We start from the raw sequence: 27,872 nt of genomic DNA, 5'->3' as shown, positions 1-27,872 counted from the left end.
TCTCTTAAGTTTAGGATTCATTTGCTCTTATTTTTCTAATTTCTTGCAGTGGATTGTTTAGAGGTCTCTCTCTCTCCCCCCCCCTCTCTCTTATTTATTTATTTTTTTATTTGGATGAAGGAACTTATTGCTATAAACTTCCCTCTTAGAACTTTTTTGTTGTATTCCCTACATTTTGGTATGTTATACATTTATTTTTATTTGTTTCCATAAATAATTAAATTTTTATCTTTTTTTTTTTTTGAGAGATTTTTGCTATTGGGTGCATGCACTCGCCAGAGAGACAGAAAGTGAGAAATCACCCCCTGCAGGGATAGTCATGCCACAATCCCTTATCCTACACTCTCCCCTCAGGATTTTGGGCACACACACACACAACTGGTGTGAGTTTCAAACCACAAGGTCTAGAACTTGAATAGAGGTCAACTACATGGAAGTCGAACAACATAACCATTATGCCATCTGTTGGTCCCAAATTTCTATCTTAAATTTTTCTTTAACCCAGTAGCCATTCAGTAATGTATCATTTAGTGTCATCATATATTTGTATAAATTCTGTTGTTCCTCTTGATTTCTAGTTTTCTTCCTGTGTTCAGTAAAGATACTTGATATGATTTCCACTTTAAAAGATGTTCTGAGAATTGTTTTATGAAATAATATTTAGTATATCTTGGGGAATAACCTGTATGCTGATGAAAATAAGGTGTATTCTGTAGTTTTTGAATGGAACATTCTGTAAATGTCTATTAGGTAAATTTGTGCTATAAAAAAATTTAATTCTGATGTTTCTTTTTTTTATTTTTTTGTATATGATTGGTCCAGTGCTGAGAGTGGGGTGCAGAACTCTTTAACAATGATTATTTTGGAGTTTATCTCTCCCTTTAATAATAACTGTTTGATATACTCAGGTGCTCTTGTATTGGATTCATATATATTCAGAATTGCTATGTCTTCTTGCTGGATTAATGCCTTTATCATCATACAATGTCATTCTTAATCTCCTTCTACACTTTTTGAATTAAACTCTATCTAGCATAGAGTTGAATTTTGGTGTTATTGTTTTTGTGTGTCTCTGTGTGTGTGTTTTCCATATAGCCAGCCTATATATTTTGACTGAAGGATTTAATCCATTTCCATTCAAGATTATCATTGATTAGTGTGGACTTTATTTTTGTTTTCTGGTTGTTTATATTTTCTTTTTTTAATTTTTTAATGCTTCCATTGTTAGTTCTCACCTTTGCTAATTGATAGGTTTTCATGGTAGTAAAGCTTAATTCCTAAATTATTGACCCAATTAAAAGATGAGGAAACATTAGAAATGACTGTCTTCACTAGAAAGTAGAGGTTCAAGGAAATAAAGTGAGATGTTTAAGATCACAAAAATAGAAACATAGGCTCCTTGGCTCCTAGAATTCTTATTTTATTTTCCTTCCTCTCTCAAAAAAAAAAACAAAACAAAAAAAAAACAAAAAAAAGTAGCTTAACACAGACAAACTACTATTGTTTTATAAGTTTATATAAACAATAACCAGAAAAATTAGAATAGTGAAGTATTAAATGTCTTACATTACAGCATTATAGATATAAAAATGATAGCATTGATGAAAAAGGACATTTTCAAATTATGTTAATGGCTCATGAAAATCATCACGATCCAATATTTAAGGACAAAGATTACATTTATCTAGCTAGTTAGGTGTAAATAGACTTTCCAGTTGGGTAATAATTATTGACTTCAAATAATTTCATATAATTTAGGGGGCACCTCTATATTTGGATATAAATATATAGTGGCTGTCATTCACATAAGTAAGTAGATAAAAATGGACTCAATTAAAAGAAAATGTTATATGTTTAATGTTTAAAGAAATTATATGTATAGAGAGAGAGACAGAGAAACAGATAGAGTCACTTGGGATTACTGCTGATCATTGGCAACATCCATAAATTTTTATAGTTTCCATGCATTTATAAAAATAAACTGTATTATTTTTATAATCAATATTAAATATCCAAATGTTAAATATCAACAATAAAAGACAGAATAATAAAGTGATAGACATAAGGCTATTGTTTTGTACATAGAAACTGAAAATCAACTGAAATATCAAATGGTCCATGCAATTTTTTCTACATTTCTCATTTTTTTTAAATGAATTGAACTTTTCCAACAACAACAACAACAAAAAAAAATACACAAAAAATACAAGGTGAAAAGAAATAATAAAGGTTCAAGCAGAAACGAATAAAATAAAAAATAAATGAACCATACAGAAAATAAATTAAAACAAAGCTGGTTATTTGAAAAGACCAACAAGATTGACACACTATTGACTAGACTAATAAAGAAGAAAGGAAAAACAAAAAACACAGATAAGTCAAAATCTTGATGAAACAGGCAATATTACAACAGACATAATAGAAATATAAAATATCATTAGAGGATACTATAAGTGACTATGTACCAACAAACAAGATAATTTGGAGGAGATGGACAAATTCCTGGATGCATATAATCTACCACTATTGAATCAGGAGGACATGGAAAACCTGAAAAGACCCATAACAAGCCAGGAGATTTAATCAGTAATAAATAACCTCCCAACAAAGAAAAGCCCAGATCCAGATGGCTTCACTTCTGACTTCTACAAAACTTTTAAGGAAGAGTTAATTCCTATCCTACTCAAATTATTTCTAAAGACTCAAAAGGAAGGAAACCTTCCAAATTCATTTTATGAAGCCCCCATCATCCTCATTCCCAAAACAGATAAGGACATGAAAAAAAGGAAAACTGCAAGCAAATATGGTTGATGAATATAAACAGAACAATTCTTCTCCTACTAAAATTATTTCTAAAGACTCAAAAGGAAGGAAACCTTCCAAATTCATTTTATGAAGCCTCCATCATCTTCATTCCCAAAACAGAAAAGGACATGAAAAAAAGGAAAACTGCAGACAAATATGGTTGATGAATATAAACACAACAATTTTTAAAAAGATACTCGCAAATTGTATTCAACAACATATAACAAAGATTATTCCTCACGAACAGGTAGGCTTTATTCCAGGGATGCCAGGATGGTTCAACATATGCAAGACCATAAATATAATACACCATATTAACTTAAGAAAGATAAAAACCATATAATCATTTAAATTGATGAAGACAAAGTATTTGATAAAATATAACATCCCTTCTTGATTAAGACCCTCAGTAAGATTGGTATAGAAGGGTCATTTCTTAACACAATAAAAGCCATCTATAAAAAACCTACAGCTAACGTTATACTGAATGGAGAAAAGTTCAAAACTTTTCCACTAAAAACTGGTACTAGGCCAGGCTGCCCACTTTCTCCACTGCATTCTAATATAGTGCTGAAAGTCTTAGTTAATGCAATCAGAAAAGAGAACAATATAAAAAGCATTTGAATAGGCAAAGAAGAGTGGAACATCTCTTTATTCACAGGTGACATAATAATATACTTAGAAGACCCAAAGGTTTCCATGGAAAAACTTCTCAAAGTAATTAGTGAATACAGTAAAGTGGCAGGATGCAAAATCAACATAAAAAATCTATCGTATTTCTATATATAAGCAATAAGTTGAATGAAGTAGAACTGATGAAAGAAAGCCCTTTCACCATTGCCACAAGATTTATAAGATATCCAGGGATAAACCTAACTAAGGAAGTCAAAGACCTTTACAAATAAAGCATTGAAAATCTTTTTTTTTTTTTTTTTGAGAGGTTTTCGCTATAGGGCATGTACGCTTGCCAGACAGACAGAGAGAGAGACAGAGAGACAGAAAGTGAGAAATCACCCCCCAGGGGGGATGGTCACGCCACAATCCCTTCTCTTCCATTCTCCTCTCGGGATCTTGGGCACGCACGCACATGCACCTGATGTGAGTTTTAAGCCACCGGGTCCAGGACGCGAACTGCGGTCGACTACATGGGAGTCCAGCGACATAGCCATTACGCTAACTGCTGGTTCCCAAAAGCTATGAAAATCTTAAAAATATATATTGAAAGTCACATAAAAAATAGGAAGGACATCCCATGTTCCTGGATTGGAAGAATTAACATAATCAAAATGGCAACTCTACCTAAATAAATTTACATATTTAATGCAATTCCAATCAAGATACCAGAGATATTCTTCACAGATCTAGAAAAGACAATCACAGAATTTGTCTGGAATCATAAAAGACCTTGTATTGCTAAAGCAATCCTGTACAAGAAGAGTGGACTGGGAGGCATATCTCTCCGTGATCCCAAGATATACTATAAAGCTGTGATCATCAAAACAGCATGGTATTGGCACAAAAACAGACATGTGGACCAATGGAATAGCATAGAGACCCGAGAAATAAGCCCCAAAGCTTACAGCCAACTGTTTTTTGACAAAGAATACCAGTCAATCCATGGGGAAAAGGAAAACCTCTTTTGTAAATGGTGCTGGAAAAAAATAGGTATTCACTTGCAGAAAGATGAAACTGAACCCCCATTTTCATCATTAACAAAAGTCAACTCAAAATAAATCAAAGATGAGACCCTGAAACCTCAAACTGTAAAACGACTGGTGGAAAATCCTGGGGAAACTCTGGGAGATATTGGAGTAGGCAAACATTTCTTAAATAAAACTCCAAAAGCACAGACAATAATCCCTAAAATAGACAAGTGGGACTGTATCAGACTACGAAGTTTCTGCACAGTAAAGGACACAGTAACAAGTGTGAATCAACAAACTTCAGGATAGGAGAATATTTTTGTAAAATATGCCTCAGACAAGGGACTGATAACCAGAATACACAAGAAACTCAAGCACCTTTCATAAAAACAATAATAATTAACCCAATTAAAAGATGGGAAAATTAGCTGAACAAAAACCTCTCTAAGGAAGACATACAAACAGTCAAAAATCATATGAGGACATACTCAACATCCCTCATCATAAGGGAGATGCAGATTAAAACCACAATGAGATACCACCTAACCCCTGTTAGAAAGGCAAAGATTAAAAATATAAAAAGTGGTAAGTGTTGGCAGGGATATGGTGAAAAGGGAACTCTCCTACACTGTCGGTGGGAATGTAAACTAGTTCAGCCACTGTGGAGAACAATATGGAGGTTCCTCAAAAATCCAGTACCATTTGATCCAGCAATTCCACTCCTAGGTACCCAAAGGACAGGAGAATGCTCAGTCTGAAAAACACTTGCACATCACCGTTTATTGTGGCATTATTCATGATCGCTAAGATCTGGAACCAACCCAAATGTCCACAAACTGATGAATGGATTGGAAAAAGTGTGGCACATATACTCCATGGAATACTACTCAGCCATAAAAAAAAGGAAAAAAAAAACAATACCCTAGCATTCATAGAAAGTGGTTGGGTATAGAGGATCTATTGCTGAGTGAAGCAAGTCAGGATATGAAAGAAAGATATTTTATGTATCCTCTTAATATATACTGACTCTCTGCACTTTATGGTAGAAATCGAAATATTGGAGGACATAAAAGCAGTGAAAACAGTTTGCAATGATGAAGACAGCGTGGAATGGCGTGGGAGAAGAGAAGAGAATTCAGAAGGATAGCATGAGAACAAATAGAGAGGCATGACATTAGTGGGACACAGATGGTTTATTACCTGTTGATGATAACGTGTATAGTATTCTCAACTGGACTGGTCTGAGAAGTATTTCATGTTGGGTAAAGTCTTCTTACAAGCAAAATGATAAATAGTGATTGACTAATAATTGGACTACTAATAATAATCTAGAATAAAAATAATGAAAAGCTATTGCATGATGAAGATGGGGATTTTAATGTCTTTGTAGTGACTGATATGCAAGTTTTTCCTTCTGGAAAAAGAAATGTAATACACTGTAAAGTTATATGTGATTCAATGTAATATAAACAAGATTATGATAATAATAAACTTTTAAAATAATTTAAAAATATTAAATTAAATTAATTGAGCTTTTCTAATAAAATGTAAAATGACTTCTCTTTACTCCCTTGATCAAATTCCTTCATATGCCCCCCAAAAAATAAAAAACAGGGACCAGCATTTGGCGTAATGGCTGTATCACTGGACTTCCATGTAGTCGATTGTGGTTTGAATCCTGGACCTGGTGGCTTAAACTCACACCAGGTACATGGTCACGTATGCCCAAGAGGCCAAGAGGAGAATGGAGGAGAAGGGATTGTGGCATGGCCATCCCCCCAGGGGGTGAATTCTAATTTTTTTTCTCTCTAGCTCTCTCTCTGTCTTTCTGGCAAGCAATATGCACCCTATAGCAAAACCTCTCCAAAAAAAAAAAAAAAATCCCTTAATATGTTATTCTGTTGTCATAGGGCGGGCGCCACCACGCCCCAATATGTTATTCTGTTGTTTTTATCAGATACTCCAGATGCACTAGGTCAATAGGACCTGCCCCAAGAACCTGAGGACATCAGCAAATCTCAGACCCCGGTAACCTCCTTCAGAAACTCTCAGTATGTAACTCACCACATTGAGAATTCACAGGGATTTTGATGACCCCCAGATGGGCATATATAAGAAGAACAGGCATCATCACTACTCTGAGTGTCTGAGGATGGAGAGCAGCCACTGGGGTGTATAGATACGGAACAGGACTGCAGACTGTGTTCCTAAAGCCCTTTTAAAGCATCTCAGTGTGAGTGAAAGCTATGGTATCATGATCACTGGAAGTTGCCAACCACCAACTTTATACTCTATCACTACCTTGGGGTCTGCGCCTGCTTCTCACGTCAACAGGCTCCTAACCTCATCACGTTTAGGAGGGAGTCGCTGTTTTCCAGGATGCAACCTGAAATCTTGTAACTGAGAAGAGAATTTTTTTTTTGAACTCTATATTTAGACTAAATGGATTAAAAAACACTCTATCAACTTATGCTTGAGACTCTTTCAGTTTTTCATTAGCTCCTTACTATCTCTCTCCTTAATTTTATTTTTATTGATAGAAATTACCCATACCTGCCAGAGAGGGCTGCCAGAGAAGGAGAATGCGGAGAGGGACAGAGAAAGCACCCTGCAATGAGGTGTGACCACACCAGAATCCCAAGACTGTGAGCACACACAAATGCCAGGTGTGTTTTTCAAGCCACACAGAATTCGAACAGTGACATCCAGCTCTCAATGCACAGGGCCTATCCACAGACCAGAGGGGTCAATCCTTCATCTCCCTTCTTACAGCCGCTTTTCCTAACCCCAAACAACCAGCCCGTCCCCAGCCTAGGGACATAGGAACCTTACTTCCTCTTTCCATCAATAAACTTCTTTTCAACAAGTCACTTGTAACAGGAATGTGTGTGTATGTGTGTGTGTGTGCAAATGAACACACATTTTAGATGAGTTTAAGCACCTATTTCTGTGCATGTCAGAGTTTCTGAGGAAAATCAGGGTGACAAACACACCCTATTCTGTCAGAGTCATCAGGCCATAAAAATAAAGTGAAAGACTTTGGGAGGTTCAAAAGTAACTCCCCTACCTGAGGAGAGTCAGAGATGTGAGTCTCACCCTTTGCAGGTGTGGTCCCCTCCTGCCTGAGGTGGCAAGTGTGCTGATCCGACAGAGACCCTCACTGGCAGAGCTTGTTAGCCACAGATCAGGAAGTCAAGCCAATGTCACACAGGCTGACACAATCTCTGCCTCACAGGAAAATTGTAGGTGAAGAGAACGTCCTCTGAGTTCTGTGACCCAACTTGACATGTCCATTGGAGACTCAGCACAGAAAATATAATCCCATGTCCTGTTCCTAGGCCCTCCTGACCTACTCAAACCACAGGAAACCAAGGTGGAAAGATGGCGCTTCCTTTTGCTCCCTGTCAGGAGTGGAAGAAGAGCTGTGCCTTGGGAGCTATGAGTTTGCTGTGCTACTGACACTTTCAGGAGCTCTACGGTCATCTTTATGTTATGCTCATGAATTAGAGACTCAAAGAAAGGACCCACTGTGAAAGGCCACTGAAGTCTTAAGATGGAAATTCCAGTTCCTATTCCCGCAGATGTTCTTGGTTTATAAAAATAACAACCAGCTTTTGAAATATTAATTATATGTCAGGCACAAAACAACTGTTTTGCAGGAATGACATCATTTTAAATAATAATTAAAGAAGTTAAAAATAGGTTGTTGGAAAAGTCATGATGCATTTTTTGAAAGAAAAGTATATGGTGACTTTTCTGTCAATCCAGTAGATTTATCTACATTTTTCAGTTAGGAAACAATCTTAGAGACATCTATGGTTTATTGAAAACCACTAAGAAATTGTGATGTTTACCTTGTAATTGATGTCTATATAACTTAAATGTGCGATATCTTAATCTCATATGTATGATTTGTCAGTTTGTTAATCTCTGTTATTCTGGTTTTAAAAATGAACAGATTAGGGACCACCAGATGGCATAATGGCTAGATTGCTGGACTCCCACACAGTTGACTGTGGTTCAAGTCCAGACCCGGAGACTTAATACTCACACCAGGTGCATGTATATGTGTGCTAAAAATCCCTAGAGGAGAATGGAGGAAAAGGGACTGTAGCATGGTTGACCCCCTTGGGGCGTGATTTCTCATTTTCTGTCTCTCTAGTTCTCTCTGTCTCTCCAGCAAGTACATGGATCCTACATCAAAAAATCTCTAAAATTAAAAAAAAGAACAGATTAAACTTAATCTCTATTCCCATTTTGACAGGTTATATGTAATTTAGCATATTTGAAATCTACTTTTCAGTGTGCATTCAGTAGGCATTTAAGGAATGTATGTATGCCCAATAGTCAAAAACAAAATAATAGATGTGAACACTAATTGTGTGGATGGCTAGGTACAAAATTATAGAGAAAAAGATTGCAGAGCTGCTCTCAAGGAGCTTATATTCTAGTAGAATATCAGCTCTTGACAAACAGGGATGGATGATTTATCTAGGACTTTTTTTTGCATTCTGGAAAATAAATATACATATATCATATATATATACATATACATATGTACTTAATTACTAAGACTTCACACTTATATTTTGTTTCCTTTAGTATCTAATAATAACCAGATTAGCTATTTATCCAGACTAAAAAGATAAGCCAGTTTGAGATTTTATGTGCCACTAGTCACAGACAGAGGAAACAGAGTATCTTTGTTATAAGGGTGGCAGAGATGAGGAAGCAGCTTGTTTTATTAGGACAGTTACCATAAGACACGTGGATGGAGAAATAGGATAGTCTCTTACCTTCCTTCTTCCTGTCTCTGTGATACATGCCATGATCATCGAGATTTTATTTTTATGTACTGAAGAAAAAGATTGGAGGTTAAAATGTTCTTGTGTCCCTTAATATTTTTTTGATACACAATCAGTCCTTTATTATTTATTTATTCCTATTAAGCCCACATATTTTGTATTCCTTAATTTGAAAAGAAAAGAATAATCAGGTATTAGGGCAGTTTCTTTAAAATGATGGCAATTTATTGTCCATGTAAGGAGTTCTGAGAAAACAAAATATATGGCTTAATGGTCTCTGAAATGTAATCTGTATATTGAACACAATCTATGGCAGGAATGGAAAGATCTGAAGATACACTAGCAGGGAGGCCTAGGGTAGATATCAGACACAGTAGGGGAAGAGGTAGGATAGTCCAAGGTGGGCGGAGGAGAGAAAGGGAAGACACAGCAGACATCAGAATATAAAATTCTTTTTCTTTCTATTTTTTTTTTTTGGGGGAGAGGTTTTTGCTATAGGGCACAGGCACTCTCCAGAAAGACAGAGAGACAGAAAGTGAGAAATCACCCCCCAGGGGAGATGGCCATGCCGCAATCCCTTCTCCTCCGTTCTCCTCTCAGGATCTCAGGCACACACACACACGCACCCGATGTGAGTTCAAGCCACCGGGTCCGGGACTTGAACCACGGTCGATTATATGGGAGTCCAGCAACATAGCCATTACGCTAACTGCTGGTCCCAGAATATAAAACTCTCTGTTGAAAATTATGTATATGATGTTATCTCTGACCAGATTGTTGCGTATTGCATGCTTACTTTAAAAAACCATATTGTATCCCATAGAGATGTTGGAAATGATGGAAAGAAAATAAAAAATCATAAAATGCAAACATTCATAGAAAACTAAAAATAAAAATAAAGGAAATCAGGGACCAGCAGTTTGCATAATGGCTATGTCGCTGGACTCCCATGTAGTCAACCATGGTTCAAGTCTTGGACCTGGTGGCTTAAATTCACGTCGGGCGTGTGTGTGTGCATGCCCAAGATCCTGAGAAGAGAATGGAGGAGAAGGGATTGCGGTGTGACCATTCCTCCTGGGGGGTGATTTCTCGCTTTCTGTCTCTCTGTCTCTCTCTGTCTTTCTGGCGAGCACACGCACCCTATAGCAAAACCTCTCCAAAATAAATAAATAAATAAATAAAATAAAGGAAATCATATAAAGTGTTGTGTAATCTCTACTCCATATTTTCAGAAAGTTAATAGAAGTCATGGAGTGACAAAATATTTTAGAAATTCTAACCCAAGAGAAAATTAATTATGTATAAAGCACACCAAAATGTAAATTTTATTTTTTAGAGCAAAACAAAGTACAGAATTTAAACTTCATAATTGTAAAACAAACATTAGGAAAATATGAACATATAGTAAAAATGTTTTATTAAAGTCATGTGAGTTAAAGAAGAGGGACTATGCATGGAAGATAAAGGAATGTGGAAAAGAAAGACTGAAAGAGTTACATTTTTATGAAGTCTTAATGAGGAACACCTTCCACTGACCCTCTGCTGCTTTCTTGGGTGGCAGAGATCAAAAAGGTATTGCTGTCCTCTCAAATCATTCATCACATTATGAAGTTTCTTTTTCAAGTTATAATATTTTCCCTATTTTTAAGCTATTTTAAACATATGTGAAACTGTATCATTCTTTAAAAAGTATTTATACATTTTATTTAATTAATATAATTATGGAAAAATGCATAGCAAAAACCATCATTTTAACAATTTTAGGGACCAGCAGATGGTGTAGCAGTTAGGCCACTAGAGTCCCACGTGGCAGACCACGTTCTGAATCCTGGACCCAGTGGCTTGAAATTTGTGATGGACATGTGTGGGTGCATCCAAGATCTTGGGAAGAGAATGGAGAAGGAATTATAGCATGGCCATCCCCCACGGGGGTGATTTCTCACTCCGTCTCTCATTGTCTCTGTCTCTCTCTCGAACCTTAAGGCAAAAACCTCCCCCTCCCAAAAAAAAGCAAAAAATAAACTCAAACAGAACAACTTTAAAGTCTTCAATTCAGTGGTTTTAGTACATTTGAAACTTGGGTAACTATTATCACCATCTAGTTCCAAAATATTTTTATTGCTCCAAAAGAAAAGCAGTTATCAAGAAGTTATTGCCAATTTTCCCATTCCCATCAGCCCATGGTAATTGCTATTATACTTTCTGTCTCTACAAACTTACAAGACAAAGTAACGAAAAATATTTGAGGTGTGTTAAGGCCCTGAGTTGATTATTACACAATATAAACATGGCTCAAAAATACACACTATAGCCTATAAATAGGTATATTTGGTAAGTAAGTTAGAAATAAAATATTAAGTTTAAAAAATTACACAAGGGGGACCAGCAAATGGAATAGCTTTTATGTCTGATCCATGGACTCCCATGTAGTTAACTGCAGTTTGAGTCCCAGACTAGGTGGATTAAAACTCACAACAGGCGCATGTTCGTGGCTACCCAAAATTCGAAAGGAGAATGGAGGAGAAGGATTTGTGGTGTGGCCATCACCCAGTGGGTGATTTCTTGCTTCTTGTCTCTCTGTCTCTCTGGTGAGCACATGGGCCCTATAAGAAAAACCTCTTTAAAAAAAAAAAGTTACAGAAGGGCCAGCAGGTGACATAGTGGTTAAGGTGCTCGACTCCACAGTAGTAGTCCACAGTGCCTTTCCCGCACAACTGCTGTGGTTCACAGTAGTTCCAGTCCTGGACCTGGCAGCTTGAAAATTATGCTCTGTGTGTATGTGTGTGTGTGTGTGTGTGTGTGCATGCCCAAAATCCTGAGAAGAGAATGGAGGAGAAGAGATTGTGGCATGCCCATCTCCTCTTGGAGGAGGTCATTTCTCACTTTCTCTCTGTCTCTCCAGGGAGTGCGCAAAATCTCTAAGAAAAAAAAAAGTTACGCAAAAATTTACAAAAGAGAAAATAAAGAGTACTCATAATCCCAGTTATCAAGAGATAAAAAAAAAGAAAAGAAAACAAAAAAACAAAAACAAAACTGGCTCTTTTCCAGAAGGATGGACTACTGCCCAAAAGATTTACCATTATATTAGGTCGTCTGAAAAGTAATGACACATTTTTTCATGTTTTTCTATGCAAAAAACATGTGTCATGATTTTTCCAACTACCCAGTATATTGGACTTCACCTCTTGGAAAGCCCCAAGATTACATGGGACACAAAAGTCATTTGAATTGAAATGTTGAAGTATTAATTTTCAAAGGACTGATCAAATTTCTGCTTACCTTCCACAGTGAGAACATATATTGAGAATTTACTAGTTGTGACTCTTCCTTTCAAACGCCTTCCTTCACACTTAATAAGAAAAAGAGTAACAAGAGGCATTTTTTTCTTTAACTGTAGCTAAAAATATTTTATTTCAACATATATGGAGCACCAAAATAGGAGAGAGACCCTTGCATTTGTTTAGTTTAGTGTTTTTTTTTAACATTTACATAAATTTTATTAGTGTAATGTTACAAGTGTTGCATTTCATAATTAGTTGTTGTTAATCTCTCACTGTGCCTAACTTATAAATTGAACTTTATCATACGTATACATTGATAAGGAAAAAGCCATACTATATATATGGTCAGTATCTTGCAGTTTTAAGCACCCACTGGTGGTCTTGGCACATACCCCGAGCAGGTACAGGCGAATACTGTATGAAAGCAGCACGACCACCACCTGCAGGTGTCTGTGCATCTGTCTGTAACGCGGGCGGCAGGGGCCCTGCAGGGGCCAAGCAGCCAAGGCAGATGTATAGTCGCGGGGCTGAGGGCAGAGAAGGCCTGAGGCAGAGCAGCCAGACCACAGGGTACCAAAGCTAAGAGGTGCGGGAAAGGCACTCGGCAGGCCCTGGATGGATTAGCGGGAGGGAGGTGCCAGCCTGGCCTGGCCTACGGGTGCAGGTGCGCGCCACTCTGTGCGCACCCCCCTGCCCTCCCCACCCCCACCCCCGTCTCCTGGCTCCGTTTGCCCCAGGTACCCATTGCAGCAGGCCGGCCTGTTTAGACTTTTTCTGTGACTGATTGCTGCTGCCTACAGAGAGGTAGTATTTCCATAATGGTAACATCAAGGGACATTTCTCTAGATGTTCCCCAGGTGTCCTCTTTCTCTTCCTGCCTCCCCTCTTGGAAGCAGGCTGCAATCACAGCTGGTGAATCTGATCTACTCTGCACCCACGTACAGCTTTCTTGGATAACATTCCTACAAGAAACTTAAGTAGAGGCAGCAGAGGTGCAGAGAGGCTGATCCTGTGGCTTCTTAGGAAGGTAATAAAGGCTTGGTTTCTTGAGGGACAACTGTGTCAGAGGGCTTCTGAGAAGAATCAGGACAGTTTTCAATGCCATCTGAAGCTAAGAGTATGGTCATAGATGCGCCAGCACCCTGAATGCTAAAATAAGGACAGAGGACCCCATTGAAGACGATTCCAGCAAAGGAGTAAATGTGAGACCCATCAAGCATGTTGTAAAAGGACACGTCCCCACCGTCCCAGTCCAGGAAAACTCCTATCCTGTGGGGGTGCTGCTTCAGTGGCGGAATTTCTAGTTTGGAGGTGGGAATCATGATTTTCCCTTCCTCCCATGCCAGGACCCAGAAATTCTTCTCAGGACTTTCTTTAAACCACCCCTCTCTCTTCACTGTCTGTGAGCAAACACCCAGAGCCCACCTAGTTCCAGATTCAACTTCTGTCCCCCTATTTACTTCTACTTCCCAATAATGTCTCCCTGCAGTTAAGCAGTTTTGACCCAGAACACTGAAGATGGTGTCAGACTGCCCTTGGTGTGTCGGGGCACCGCCGTTCTCAGCAACTTCATGTCCTGTAGAAACATGTCTTCCATTCTGAGACCTCTGTGCGCCCCCCCCTGCCCTCCCCACCCCCACCCTCGTCTCCTGGCTCCGTTTGCCCCAGGCACCCATTGCAGCAGGCCGGCCTGTTTAGACTTTTTCTGTGACTGATTGCTGCTGCCTACAGAGAGGTAGTATTTCCATAATGGTAACATCAAGGGACATTTCTCTAGATGTTCCCCAGGTGTCCTCTTTCTCTTCCTGCCTCCCCTCTTGGAAGCAGGCTGCAATCACAGCTGGTGAATCTGATCTACTCTGCACCCACGTACAGCTTTCTTGGATAACATTCCTACAAGAAACTTAAGTAGAGGCAGCAGAGGTGCAGAGAGGCTGATCCTGTGGCTTCTTAGGAAGGTAATAAAGGCTTGGTTTCTTGAGGGACAACTGTGTCAGAGGGCTTCTGAGAAGAATCAGGACAGTTTTCAATGCCATCTGAAGCTAAGAGTATGGTCATAGATGCGCCAGCACCCTGAATGCTAAAATAAGGACAGAGGACCCCATTGAAGACGATTCCAGCAAAGGAGTAAATGTGAGACCCATCAAGCATGTTGTAAAAGGACACGTCCCCACCGTCCCAGTCCAGGAAAACTCCTATCCTGTGGGGGTGCTGCTTCAGTGGCGGAATTTCTAGTTTGGAGGTGGGAATCATGATTTTCCCTTCCTCCCATGCCAGGACCCAGAAATTCTTCTCAGGACTTTCTTTAAACCACCCCTCTCTCTTCACTGTCTGTGAGCAAACACCCAGAGCCCACCTAGTTCCAGATTCAACTTCTGTCCCCCTATTTACTTCTACTTCCCAATAATGTCTCCCTGCAGTTAAGCAGTTTTGACCCAGAACACTGAAGATGGTGTCAGACTGCCCTTGGTGTGTCGGGGCACCGCCGTTCTCAGCAACTTCATGTCCTGTAGAAACATGTCTTCCATTCTGAGACAGGATGAGGTTGGGATGAGCTGTGGCTGGATCCAACAAAACATCAACTGCAGGTGTGGAGGAGAAAAAGGTCAGTCCATCAGGGAGACTGCTTTGCCTTGGGAAAGAGGCAAATACTGAGTAAGGATAAAGGAAGAAAACAAGAGAAAAAGGAATGGAAGAATAGGTGTAATAACTTATGTTCTACTCTGCATCTATTTGTAAGAGACATTTGAAGTGTAAATCATGGAAGGTCAATGGTATGCAGGACTTTGAGTAACAACTGTTCCAGGCAGGCTGAGACCCCTTAGCCAGGATGGCTGTCTCACTGAAAATACCCAGGGTCATGTACTACAGGGTGGTCTCTCCAATGTCCTTACGATGCCTCTTACTTTACTACTTGCTCTTTGTAACTAAGTCCTATCCTACTTCCAACCACACTGTGTTTACTTCATCTACACTTCTTCAGTATCATTTTTCATTAATCTTATGTAATACCAAGTTATCTACTTCTCATACACCCTTTTCTTTCCAATGGTTGAAATCACATGCTCTGTAGTTAGAAATATTCGAGTTTTGATAATCATTCTGTCTTTGGTAAGTAATCTTGGTGAAGTTACACTGCTCCTCGGGACCTCACTTCACCCTCGTAATGATATACATAATTATAACTCAGCGTGGAACTGTTGTGAGAAATAAATGAAATAATGTATAGAGAACTTAGTACTATGCCTGGACCATGACGAATGTTTGGTAAATTTTAGTTTTTGATAGGTATAGTAACTCTAATACCAGTAGTACTACTAGTAATGGTACTAATACCGGGAGAAATTAATCAGCTTTTTGCTCAAATCAAATATCCTCAATAATTGAATTTTTAATCTCATTAGAATTTATATATGAGATAGTAGAATATGCTTGGAGTTATTCAGAACTGTTATTGTTTAGATAATAATGCAAGTTATTATTTGAAGATAATAACAAATAATAGCAAAGTTATTGTCCCTGAGAGGTTTATGTTTTTGTACTCGGTCACCCCAAGTTCTCATGTTGGGACTTAATTTTATCGAAAAGTATTTTATGGAAGCTTAATTTATTCATAGTGTCCCAGAGAGAGCCCTGGTGTGATAGTGTCGTGAGCATGGAGTGCCTATAATTCAGTTCCAGTCAGTATCTAAGCAGAGGAAATGAGACCAGAATGAGACAGAAACCCATGAATGACGACCACTCTTCACTCCGCTCAAGGTTCTGCCTTCCATCATTTTTATGATGCATGTACTTTTTAGCCTCTAAAATTGTAAACAAATAGACCTCTGTTCTCTTAAACTTACCTGGTCTCAGGTTTTCTTTTAGCAATACAGTAATGGACTAATACAAGAGTTAAGGATCATGCACTAGAAATTGATAATCAGCCACAATTTTGGAATGATTCTAACATAATCAGGGGGCATTTCTTTCTTCTGACTAAACTGCTCTTTCTTTTCTTTCTTTCTTTTTTCTTTTTTAAATTTCCAGAAGGCACACAAACTTACCAGAGAGAGACAGAAAGAGAGAGAAAAAGGGAGAAAATATCCCGAAGTAGGGCATCATCATGCCATATAATTCTCTTTTGTTTTATCTTTCTGTTGGGATTTGAGTATACGCACATGTGTTCAGTGTGTTTTTTCAAGACACTAGTTCATCATTTGAACTGTGGTCATCCATGTGGGATCTGGCTTCCTTAAACACTAGTCTACAGGGCCAACCTGCCTGAACTATTCTTTCAGTGTTACTTAAGTGAATAAACCCACCACATCACTCATACATCAGCTTAAATACAATTTTTTAGAGACTATTCCTTTAATCTACTATTTTATCTCATGGCAATATATTATTCTTTTATAACATTCATCACAATTTTTACTTGTACTCTCCCATGAAGTCAGTTATCAGATTGGCCATAGTTATTTGGTACTGAATAAATGTATGTATGTATGCTGAATGAATGGATGAATGAATGCTTTCAGAACAGTGAGAAATATCTTGGGACAAGTAGTTGGCATAATGGCTATGTCGCTGGACTCCCATGTTGTCGACCATGGTTTGAATCCCGGACTCGGTGGCTTAAACTTATGCTGGGTACATGTACGTGCGTGCCCAAGATCCTGAGAGGTGAATGGAGGAGAAGTGATTGTGGCATGGCCATACCCCCTGGGGGGGTGATTTCTCACTTTCTGTCTCTCTGTCTCTCTCTGTCTTTCTGGTGAGCACACATGCCTTATAGTAAAAACCTCTCCAAAAAAAAAAAGAAAAGAACAGTGAAAAATATCTTAACATATGAGCATGAGATTAAAATGGAGAGTAAGATCCAAGGAATGAATAACTAAGATATAAATGCAAGGTTTTCATTTGTACAAAAGAGAGTATATGGTATAAAATAACATAACTCACCTGCTTGGAACTGTTCCTTTCTCCAGTCTGAAATTTTTTAAATAGGAAAAAAATCACATGAGAAACTATGCTGAGAACTTTTTATTTTAATGTAATGAATTGGTGGCATGCTCACCCTCACTCTGTATCTCTTTCTGGATCCCCAAATTTAAAATAAAATCTCTGCAAATACACCCTCTGAAAAATGCCCTGGAAGTGCCTCATGAAATCCTGGGGTGACTGAAGCTTCGAGACAATATCAGAGTTACTCACCAGCATATAATTTTGCTTTTCTCCAGTCTGAAATAGAACAAAGGAATTAGGTTAACTCATTCATACAACCTTCACATCAAAGTATAAAATTACCATGACTACATGCAATCTGAAGGTTAATGATTGTGCTATATTTCTGTGTTCATCATCTCTTAATGACATTGTGGGGTATTTGTCATCTTTATTTTTTGTATAGATTTTCTCATATTTTCTACTCTCTACCAACACATGTTTGATAAAATCTGTGTTTTTTGGAAGAAGGAGAGAATTGCCTTGAATTGTAGGGGGTGTGTTGTAATTTCTAAAATATTATGTGTCACCTTGTTATCTTTAAATTTCACATGGTTCCAAATGCCTAACTATGAGTTCCTCTGTTCTTACCAGGTGTGCGCACCACCAAACAAACAAACAAACAACTCCCCTTCTAGCTAATTCTCTATCAGTAAAACAAAATCTTCCTGTCAGCCTTTAAATTGTTCAAGCAGGCCAATAGCTTACTTTCTCAGAAAGCAGGCCATAACTCGTCCTCTTTTACTACAAATTCTGCTCCTATGGCCCTTGCTGGTTGATAATGCTCTCAAGTGCAGTCCCTATGTAGTACTCCATAGTCTGTAATGTCTTCCTACACTAGGTCATAAATTTAAATTACTAATAAACTGCTCTCACTCTCAACTGTTCAGTGTATTTGCTCATCCTGTACTATTTAGGGTGGGGATACCTCCCTCACCAATAAAGTAATAAGAGCTATTCAGAACAGAAGATTAAATAAGATGGCCGACTCAACCACAGAATCAGTATAACTCACCTTGGAGATACAATTCCTTTCTCCTGTCTGAAAAGGAATAAAAGAGCATATGAGATGCCAAGTATACAAGATGAAGTAATAATTCTACTTCCTCTATAAGGGGAAATTTTTTTTTCTTTTAAAAAGAAAACTTACCAAGTTCTTTTTTAAGTAATTCTAAAAGGGAAAGCAAATAAAACATATTTTAAAGAAAAGAAATTAAGATTTACTTTTAGTTCATGTTACTAAACCCAGATCTCGAATGTCACTTCCATATCACTGGATTAAAAAATTTACCCCAACTGAGAATTGTCATGATCATTTTTTAGCACTCTGTTTATACTAGTGAGTTTTCTTTTTTCTATTTGCTTCTGTTATAATATTTTTCTCATGTAGATTCTTGGTGCCTTGTCTTGTCAGAGGTCTTGGAGTTCTAACCAAGTCCTACATGTCTCTGTGTTCTAACAGATGACACCAAACATAAAGCCATGCTAACAAACCCATAAATTTGCAAACGCTACCATGTCTGAATCACAGACTTACCTTTGGCTTTACTTTCTTCCTCCTTTTCTTCCTTGGCTTTACATATGATCCTATATTTCTGTTTTTCTTTACGGACCCAAAACAGAGCAGCGAACACACAAATCACAAATATAGGGAAAGTCACAGCCAATGCCACCTTCCAGGGAGAAGTCCTAGGGAAAAAGGGCTCTGACACAGGACCCAAAACTTGATCAAAACATATACCAAAAAAACCTATCCTGTCCAATTTCCCAAATATCCCCTTCTTACCCCTCCCCTGTTCCCAAGTGTGCAACACTGACCTGGGATAGAAATGGTTTCCACTTTCTCTTGTTCAGAGAAGGGGGTCTTTATGGAGCAGGACACTTTTCTCTTCGAGCTGTCCCTTACAACGAGGGATGACTCTATCTGAAACAACCCATCGTCATCTTGGATTTCTTTCTCAGACAGAGTTGGAATCTTCTCTCCCTTTTCATTCTTCCATTGTACTTCAGGCTGGGGAAACCATCCTTGACCTTTGCATGTCAGCTTTATTCCTTCATCTTCCAGACCCACAATGAGGATATGAGGACTAGAACCCAGGCCTGCAGAAGAAAACCATTTATTGGAGATCTGTGTGGATTTTGTCCAGCAGTCCTCAGCGTTACACAGTAGGACCAGTGTGGGAAGATGAATGAAGCACCTTAGCCGTAGCTAAGAGGAAAGGGTTTTTGTTTTGTTTTCTCCTCTCATGAGGAAAAAATGAGTATATGTGCTGCAAAAATCACAGTACACCTGAGGCTGATTCTAAGACTTATCCCTATGCCTATCACATATTTTCTACCCAAGTATAATGACAGTTAGGTCAGAGAAGAATAATGGGAAAAAGGTAGAGAAAAATTTGTCCTTGTTGAATTATTTCAGAAAAATATCTATACATCTATATAATCCATGTTCATATTTATATATATATACTTGTCTATCCATTCAATTTATTAAAGTCTGAAAAAAGACAATCTTTCTCAGCTTAAAATAAATACTAGGGTATCAGTTCCTTCAACAATAAGCCTTTGTCATTTTTCTATACTTTCTTTTATCCAAATGAGTAGATGTTATTTAAAGATGAAGATGGCCAAGTGAAATGAGCTCATGAAGGAATCAAGCTGCCTTTTTCTTTTTCCTTTTTTTTTAAAAAAAAAAAAATTATTTATTTATTTATTTACTTAGAGAGGTTTCGGCTATAGGGCATGTGTGCTTGCCAGAAAGAGAGAGAGACAGAGAGACAGAAAGCAAAAAAATCACCCCCCGGGTGGATGGCCATGCCACAATACCTTCTCCTCCATTCTTCTCTCAGGATCTTAGGCACAATACCCATGCACCCAGCGTGAGTTCAAGTCACCAGGTCTGGAACTCAAATCACGGTCAACTATGTGGGAGTCCAGCAACATAGCCGTTAAACCATCTGCTGGTTCCTCAAGCTGCTTTTTAATATTTTTACTCTCATCTATTTCTTTTTTTTTTTTTCTTTTTGAAGAGATTTTTGCTATAGGACACATGCGCTCGCCAGACAGACAGAGAGAGACAGAGAGAAAGAAAGCGAGAAATTAACCCCTGGAGGAATGGCCATGCCGCAATCCCTTCTCCATTCTCCTCTCGGGATCTTGGGCACGCACGCACATGCACTTGGCATGAGTTTAAGCCACCGGGTCTGGGACTCGAACCACTGTCGACTACATGGGAGTCCAGCAACATAGCCATTATGCTAACTGCTGGTCCCTCTCATCTATTTCTTTTCACTTTCTACTACCTCTCTTTTTCTTCACTTCGTTACAAGCTGGGTCGACAAGTGGATCCATGTGATGAGCATCCACATACAAATATAACATTAACCAAATTCTAGAAGAACCCACTCTTATTTTAAGCATACTGACTATTGTGACTTCTAAGCTATACGTTATTTTGCCTTTTTTAAACTTGATGTGATGTTATGGGCCCTCTTTGTCTGATTCAGTCCTACTTTAGTTTTTCTAATGTGGGAAATATATTAGGAATCTTAACTACTCACCTCTTTTTATTTTCTTTTTCTTTTTTTTAAATTCTATTTATCTCTATCTGTATAATACAGCTAATAATATTTACTACCAGACCCTGACATTCCAGGGAGGATGTAATTCTGAAAAGTAGAAAACAATTCAAAACCAATTAATCTTCTCAGAATTGCCTGAAGAGCTGCTAACGCTCTTAAACATGGGAGGAAAATATATGAGCAAAGCTGGTCATGACAAAAATGGAGCAGGTAGAAGTCTAGGAAGCAAGAACTTTCAATAGATTGAAGTCTCAACGTGAAATAAGCAGACAAAAGCTATACTTGAGTTGAAAAGAAAGGATAGATAGTGATTTCCATTCCTGAGCACAGAAGTGTTTCTATTAGGCAAAAATTAACTGAATGAAAGATAAGTATAGCTATATCATCACCTAACTTCTAAAGGTCATGTGCCTGGAGAAGGTTTCAAGACACCAGGTCTAGGACTCGAATCATGTCAATTATGCAGGAATCTAGTGCCTTAACCACTATGCCACTTGAGTCCCCAAATTTTTTTTTAATTTGACTAGAGAGAGACATAGAGAGAGGGACAGTGAAAAAACAAGCTGCCAGGTCCAGGATTTGAACCGTGGTTGGCCTTGTGGGGGGAGTCCAACAACTTAACCACCATCACCATCTGTTAACCATCATCCCCCCCAAAATAAAACACAGAAAGTGTTTGTTTGTTTCTCTGTAAGTCATCTGTGTTCTCAGATAATTACTCACCTATCACCTTTAGCTCCAAATCGGCTTCTTCAAAATCACTGCCTTTTTTAAAAAAGCACTTGTACATTCCGTGGTCTGAGACCTGGAGATTGCGGATTCTCACAGCTACTCTTCCCTCAGAGATGTGATCTTTCACCAACTCTACTCTCCCTTTGAAGTCCACCAGTTGTTCTCCCACCTGCTCCTTTCCGTCCTGGTACACATACACAGCCTCTGAGAACTGGGAGCGGAACCAGCGCAGCTCCATGTTCTCCACACTCATGGCTGGAGACACACGGCAGGGCAGAAGAGTGTCCTTGCCCAGTGTGGCCACGATGGGCTCCAGGGGGCCGATCACCGAGAACGAATCTGGAGAACAGAGACAAATGTGAAAGGAAGTCAGAACGCCCTGCCCGGACATTTTAGAACACAGAGTCTTTACTGGCACCGTAAAGATATTCTGTCACTCACACACTGTTTCACAGCACATACTCAGACTGAGGAAGTGGTAATGAACAAGACTGAGAGGACTTCTACCCCAAAGGAGTTTAGGATGAACAGAATATTTACATTAACCAAGTGATTTTTTTTTCATTGCAATTGTGGTAAATTCTATGAAGGGGAAAAGAGTATTGCCAGAAAATCATGAAACTACAGTTTTGGATCAGATCTTAGGAATATAGAATGTATTCCTAAAGAAACTCCACCTGATTAGAAGGGAAGAGTGAAGTCATTATACTTGGTCTCTCTCTCTAAAATAATCATGTCAGTTATTTGCTTTCATATATGGGAAATAAATAATAACGTCAAAAAATGTGATTGAGAATTGATCCAGGTATATATAAGAAATGACAGACTAATTTTATTCTTCTATTCATAGAAAAAGAGAACACACATATAGAAAACATAAAATAGACTCACCGGTGACCCACATAGACACCTGGAAAAGCAGGATACGAAAGAGGTTGCTTGGCAGAGAGAAATCCAGAGAACCTCTCATCTTTCCCAGTGCAGGGATCAGTATAAGGGAGGTCCTGAAAGTAGCTGGGGTAAAGACAAGAATGGAACCTGCAGATAGAAAGATCATGACTAGGGACATTCACAGGGCTTCTAAAAAGTGTCCTCAGGAGCTCTCTGACACCTGCAGTGTCTCTCCCAGAGAACAGCATGAAAGCCTTTGACACTCACATAAAGACTTTTTGTTTCCCATTCCCTCGGCAATAGTCCTCATCTCAATAGCCATGTTCTCCAGTGATTAATCTGCCCACAAACTCTCTAAACTCTTCCTTTATTCAAGTAAAACATTTAATCTAATGACTAGAGAAATAGAAGGGACACAAGGAGCAGTCACTGAGAGAGAAGACGTCAGTACAACATCCTTCTGACCTCAACACATTATCTCCCTAGAAGTTCCTAGGGACAAGGAACTGCTATAACGTGGCCTGTCCTCTGTCAGTCTACAGGATCCTTGCCCAGATTCTCTTACTTTCCATCCTCTTGCTCATTACACAGAAAATACTCATGCAACATCACATTATTTTATTTCTTCATTTATTTTCAACCACTGTATCACTGTATATCATTACAGCACAGTAAAATAATTTTATCAGTGCATATGCACTGTATATTCCCTCAGTCAAAGATATTACCATACATTATCATCAACAGGTCATTTTCCATTTTGAGTATCTGAAGTATTTTTCTCTCTATGGCAGAAACCGAAATATTGGTCAGTATAAAAGCATGGAGACCACTGTGGAAACCAGAGAAGAATGTATTCCTAAAGAAACTCCACCTGATTAGAAGGGAAGAGTGAAGTCATTATACTTGGTCTCTCTCTCTAAAATAATCATGTCAGTTATTTGCTTTCATATATGGGAAATAAATAATAACGTCAAAAAATGTGATTGAGAATTGATCCAGGTATATATAAGAAATGACAGACTAATTTTATTCTTCTATTCATAGAAAAAGAGAACACACATATAGAAAACATAAAATAGACTCACCGGTGACCCACATAGACACCTGGAAAAGCAGGATACGAAAGAGGTTGCTTGGCAGAGAGAAATCCAGAGAACCTCTCATCTTTCCCAGTGCAGGGATCAGTATAAGGGAGGTCCTGAAAGTAGCTGGGGTAAAGACAAGAATGGAACCTGCAGATAGAAAGATCATGACTAGGGACATTCACAGGGCTTCTAAAAAGTGTCCTCAGGAGCTCTCTGACACCTGCAGTGTCTCTCCCAGAGAACAGCATGAAAGCCTTTGACACTCACATAAAGACTTTTTGTTTCCCATTCCCTCGGCAATAGTCCTCATCTCAATAGCCATGTTCTCCAGTGATTAATCTGCCCACAAACTCTCTAAACTCTTCCTTTATTCAAGTAAAACATTTAATCTAATGACTAGAGAAATAGAAGGGACACAAGGAGCAGTCACTGAGAGAGAAGACGTCAGTACAACATCCTTCTGACCTCAACACATTATCTCCCTAGAAGTTCCTAGGGACAAGGAACTGCTATAACGTGGCCTGTCCTCTGTCAGTCTACAGGATCCTTGCCCAGATTCTCTTACTTTCCATCCTCTTGCTCATTACACAGAAAATACTCATGCAACATCACATTATTTTATTTCTTCATTTATTTTCAACCACTGTATCACTGTATATCATTACAGCACAGTAAAATAATTTTATCAGTGCATATGCACTGTATATTCCCTCAGTCAAAGATATTACCATACATTATCATCAACAGGTCATTTTCCATTTTGAGTATCTGAAGTATTTTTCTCTCTATGGCAGAAACCGAAATATTGGTCAGTATAAAAGCATGGAGACCACTGTGGAAACCAGAGACAGTGTGGGAGGAGGGTTGGAAATGGCAGAAAGTGAGAGGAAGGCAATCAAGTGGAAAAAGAAGGAAGCAAATCACTCACCTTTCTGAAGTGCTCCTTACAGAGAGGGAGACATCTTGGAACTCCCCCACCCCTCACTGCAGCAGGTTCCGGGTATAGATACTCCCCGTCATTCCTTCCAGTTCGCTTCTCTTGGCTGCCCCCTGGTTCCTTCTGTGAGTCTGGTTCCAAAATGCCAAGAGGATATAAACTTCAGAAAATTTGAAGTCCCAGAGGAAGTATTAGGTTGTCTTTTTAAAATACTCAGGAAACTGGAAGAAGGCGGCTTCCACAGAGGAAGGTCTTGGCAGTATGCTTCTCTTTAGCCACGTTGATGGACTCAAAACTGAAAGTCAAATGAAATAAGGGAAAAGAACTTTGACCTAGCACAAATAACACATTCTATGTACTTACAAGGTATGGAGAGGATCAGAAGAATATCTTCTTTCTGAGAATTATGTTTTCTACATTAATTGCATAGATACTAGAACTTGACTTCAAGAGTTAAAATCCTGATGATAGAATTTGCAAGTTTAAAATTTGGGGCAGTGAAACTGTGCATCTGACACCTTTCTAGCCTTTGAAAGTGAATACATTCTTTTCTATATTTTTCTCTCTGAGCTTGTAAATTCTTTCACAGCATAAAACCAAAGCCACACTAACATATTGCAGAAATCACCCTAGCAATCACCATTCTCATTTTAGCATCTGGTGCTTCCACCAAAGCAATCTTAACTGGATGCTTTGCAAAGTGAGAAAGCTGTTTAATGTGCTGATCCTGCTTTCCAGTAACGGTGCTGACTGAAAGGGTTGGGATAAACAGGTGAACGGTCACCATTTCTGAATGTTTGAACTGTGGGTAAGGAGAAGTCATAGCTAAAGAGGTGGGAGCTGATATCCCTAAAGTGGGTGGGAATAGACCCAAGGGATTCAGATTTAATCCAGGAATTAAATGTCCTTGAAGATTCACAAAAGCTATGTCATTTTCATAAGACTCCTTGATTTTCTTCATTATCTCTTCCTCAGTTTTGTACATTTCAACACTGCCTTTAACTATTAATATAAATGGTGCATTCTGGATTATACAGCATAAATTCCTACAATGTAGGATATTGTGATTTAACTGCCTATGTCTCATTTAACTTTTAAAAAATTATTATTATTATTTATTCAATGTATTTATTGTTCTTCAATTTGACCAGAGAGAGAGAGTCAGAGAGGGGGAGAGAAAGCATGAGAAAGCAAGCCACCAGGTCTAGAACTTGATCTTCAATTTGACCAGAGAGAGTCAGAGAGGGGAAGAGGAAGCATGAGAAAGCAAGCCACCAGGTCTAGAACTTGAACCGTGGTAGGCCATGTGGGAGTCCAGCATCCCAGCCACCATGCCACCTACTGACCCCAAGTCTCATTTAATTTTTAAAGGTTTATTCTTTCTTTATCAATAAGAGAGCCTACAAAGTTGGTATGAGCTAAAATCAAGGGGATCTCATCTGTGAATTTTACCTCTTGAGCTTCTTTATACATAATCTCCAGAACAGATTTACAAGCCACAGAGGTGCCTTCTGGGACAGAAAGAACAGGAATTGGTGTCTCAGCAGCCTCTACATTCTCTTTGTCATGGACATCGATTTAGACTGGGTCTGTTTGGTGATGTTCCAAATGATGGCACCTTCTTTACCTATGATTGGTCTTACCTGGATGGAAACCAGTGGGCACAGAGGCCAGTCACAGGCTTCTGCTTGGACACTGATCCTGGAGATCCCTGCTTCCATGAGCCCCTCTGGCCTGGCCCACAGCAACCTACCAGCTGTCACAAGTGTTTTGCAGCCACTTCATGGGGGATGTAGGCTACTTTCAGGGTAAAACTCTGTAACTGGAATCCATTCAGTTTGTCTAAAGCTTGTCTAACTTGGTCCTTATAGGGGTTACATCTGACTACAGCTTCCAAGTCAGTGTTCATTTGCTCACAGCACTCCACTACTCCATAGTCGACTGGTAAACTCTCCAGTGAGGGGGGATGTTTCACATCTGACACTTTTGCATCCTTTGCCATTTTGGGACCAAGTGCTCCACACCTATGGATTTCTCATGCCATTCCATTTTACTTGAAAATGTCTCAGTGACCTTGAAAGCCCAACTCTCATCAAAACAGTCTGCAAACAGGTAGCCGCGCTTGACCAAGAAGGGGCCCAACAGCAGGATCTTGATGTCCGTGAAGATACTTTCTAGGTACAAGGGGGCAGTGTTCTCATTGGTGACTTTGATGACATTAGAAGTATAACTGCACAAAGCCACAAGCACATTTCCAAGGCTGGTAGGCATGAAATTTCAGCTAGGGCTGGGGTGGGCACCGGGAGCTGGAGAGGCAGACAGACACAAACAACCCTCTACTACTTTCCCTCCTGAGACACCAGGGGAGTGGGGCAGCCTGGGGACCTCATAGTTTTATGTTTCAAGTTTCATGTTTTAAGTCTCTAACCAATTTAGAGTTTCTTTTCTTCTTTTGTTTTATTCATTCTTTTTTTTTTTCATGAAAGATGTAGGTGTAGCTTCATTCCGCATCATGTGGATGCCCAGTTTTTTGAGTAACAGTATTGATGAGACTGTCTTTCCCTCTGAATATTCTTGGCATTTTTGTCAAAAGTCAGCTAGTAGGCCAGCAGGCTTCATGGTGATTAAGGCACTGGATGCCACATGACAACTCTGAGGTTAAGTCTGGTAAAGGCTGGCCTGATGAGTGCCAAAATCCTGAGAGAAGAAGGGATTGTGGTGTGGCCATCACCCCTGAAGGGTGAATTTTCACTTTTCCTCTCTGTCTCTCTTTGCATCTTTCAGATGAATGCATGGCAAAAAATAAAATAAATAAATAAATCTGCTAATTTATTATTTATTCATTTATTTATTTATATGCAAATTTATTTCCAGGCTCTTATTTTTCTATCCTTGCTATATGTGTCTGTTTTTATTTTTTATTATTATTGTTGCCAGTACCATACTGTTTTTGTTAACACTGTTTTATAGCATAGTTTGAAATTCAGTACACTAGTAAGTTATCTCTGGTGCCCTTCATTGTGCTCAGGATTGTGTCAACTATTTGGGTCTTTTGTGATTCTATACAAATTTTGTTATTGTTTTTTTCTATTTCTGAAGAATATCATTAGTATTTTGAAAGGC

General features: G+C 38.7%; 1 protein-coding gene and 1 pseudogene across 1 annotated transcript; both read right to left on the bottom strand.

Moving 5' to 3' along the window:
- Window positions 1–14,196: 14,196 nt before the first annotated feature.
- Window positions 14,197–24,134, bottom strand: LOC102502214 (butyrophilin subfamily 1 member A1). Its single transcript, XM_006163687.3, has 11 exons — window positions 24,080–24,134; window positions 23,813–23,959; window positions 22,725–22,871; window positions 21,825–22,172; window positions 19,339–19,620; window positions 19,058–19,225; window positions 18,671–18,691; window positions 18,536–18,562; window positions 17,731–17,757; window positions 17,479–17,505; window positions 14,197–15,116 (listed from the first exon to the last, which is right to left on the bottom strand). Exons 1-11 carry the CDS (start codon window positions 24,132–24,134, stop codon window positions 14,485–14,487), a joined length of 1,881 nt encoding a protein of 626 aa, XP_006163749.1. The 3' UTR covers window positions 14,197–14,484.
- A 1,222-nt stretch (window positions 24,135–25,356) lies between these two features.
- LOC102501794 (insulin-like growth factor 2 mRNA-binding protein 3 pseudogene) lies at window positions 25,357–27,020 on the bottom strand (annotated as a pseudogene).
- Between the last annotated feature and the right edge of the window lie 852 nt (window positions 27,021–27,872).

The sequence above is a fragment of the Tupaia chinensis genome, unplaced genomic scaffold (genome assembly GCF_000334495.1).
Source record: "Tupaia chinensis unplaced genomic scaffold, TupChi_1.0 Scaffold142790_1, whole genome shotgun sequence".
Lineage (NCBI taxonomy): Eukaryota > Metazoa > Chordata > Mammalia > Scandentia > Tupaiidae > Tupaia > Tupaia belangeri.
The sequence above is the reverse complement of the archived record's forward strand: the minus strand, read 5'-3'. Positions and strand labels throughout refer to the sequence as shown.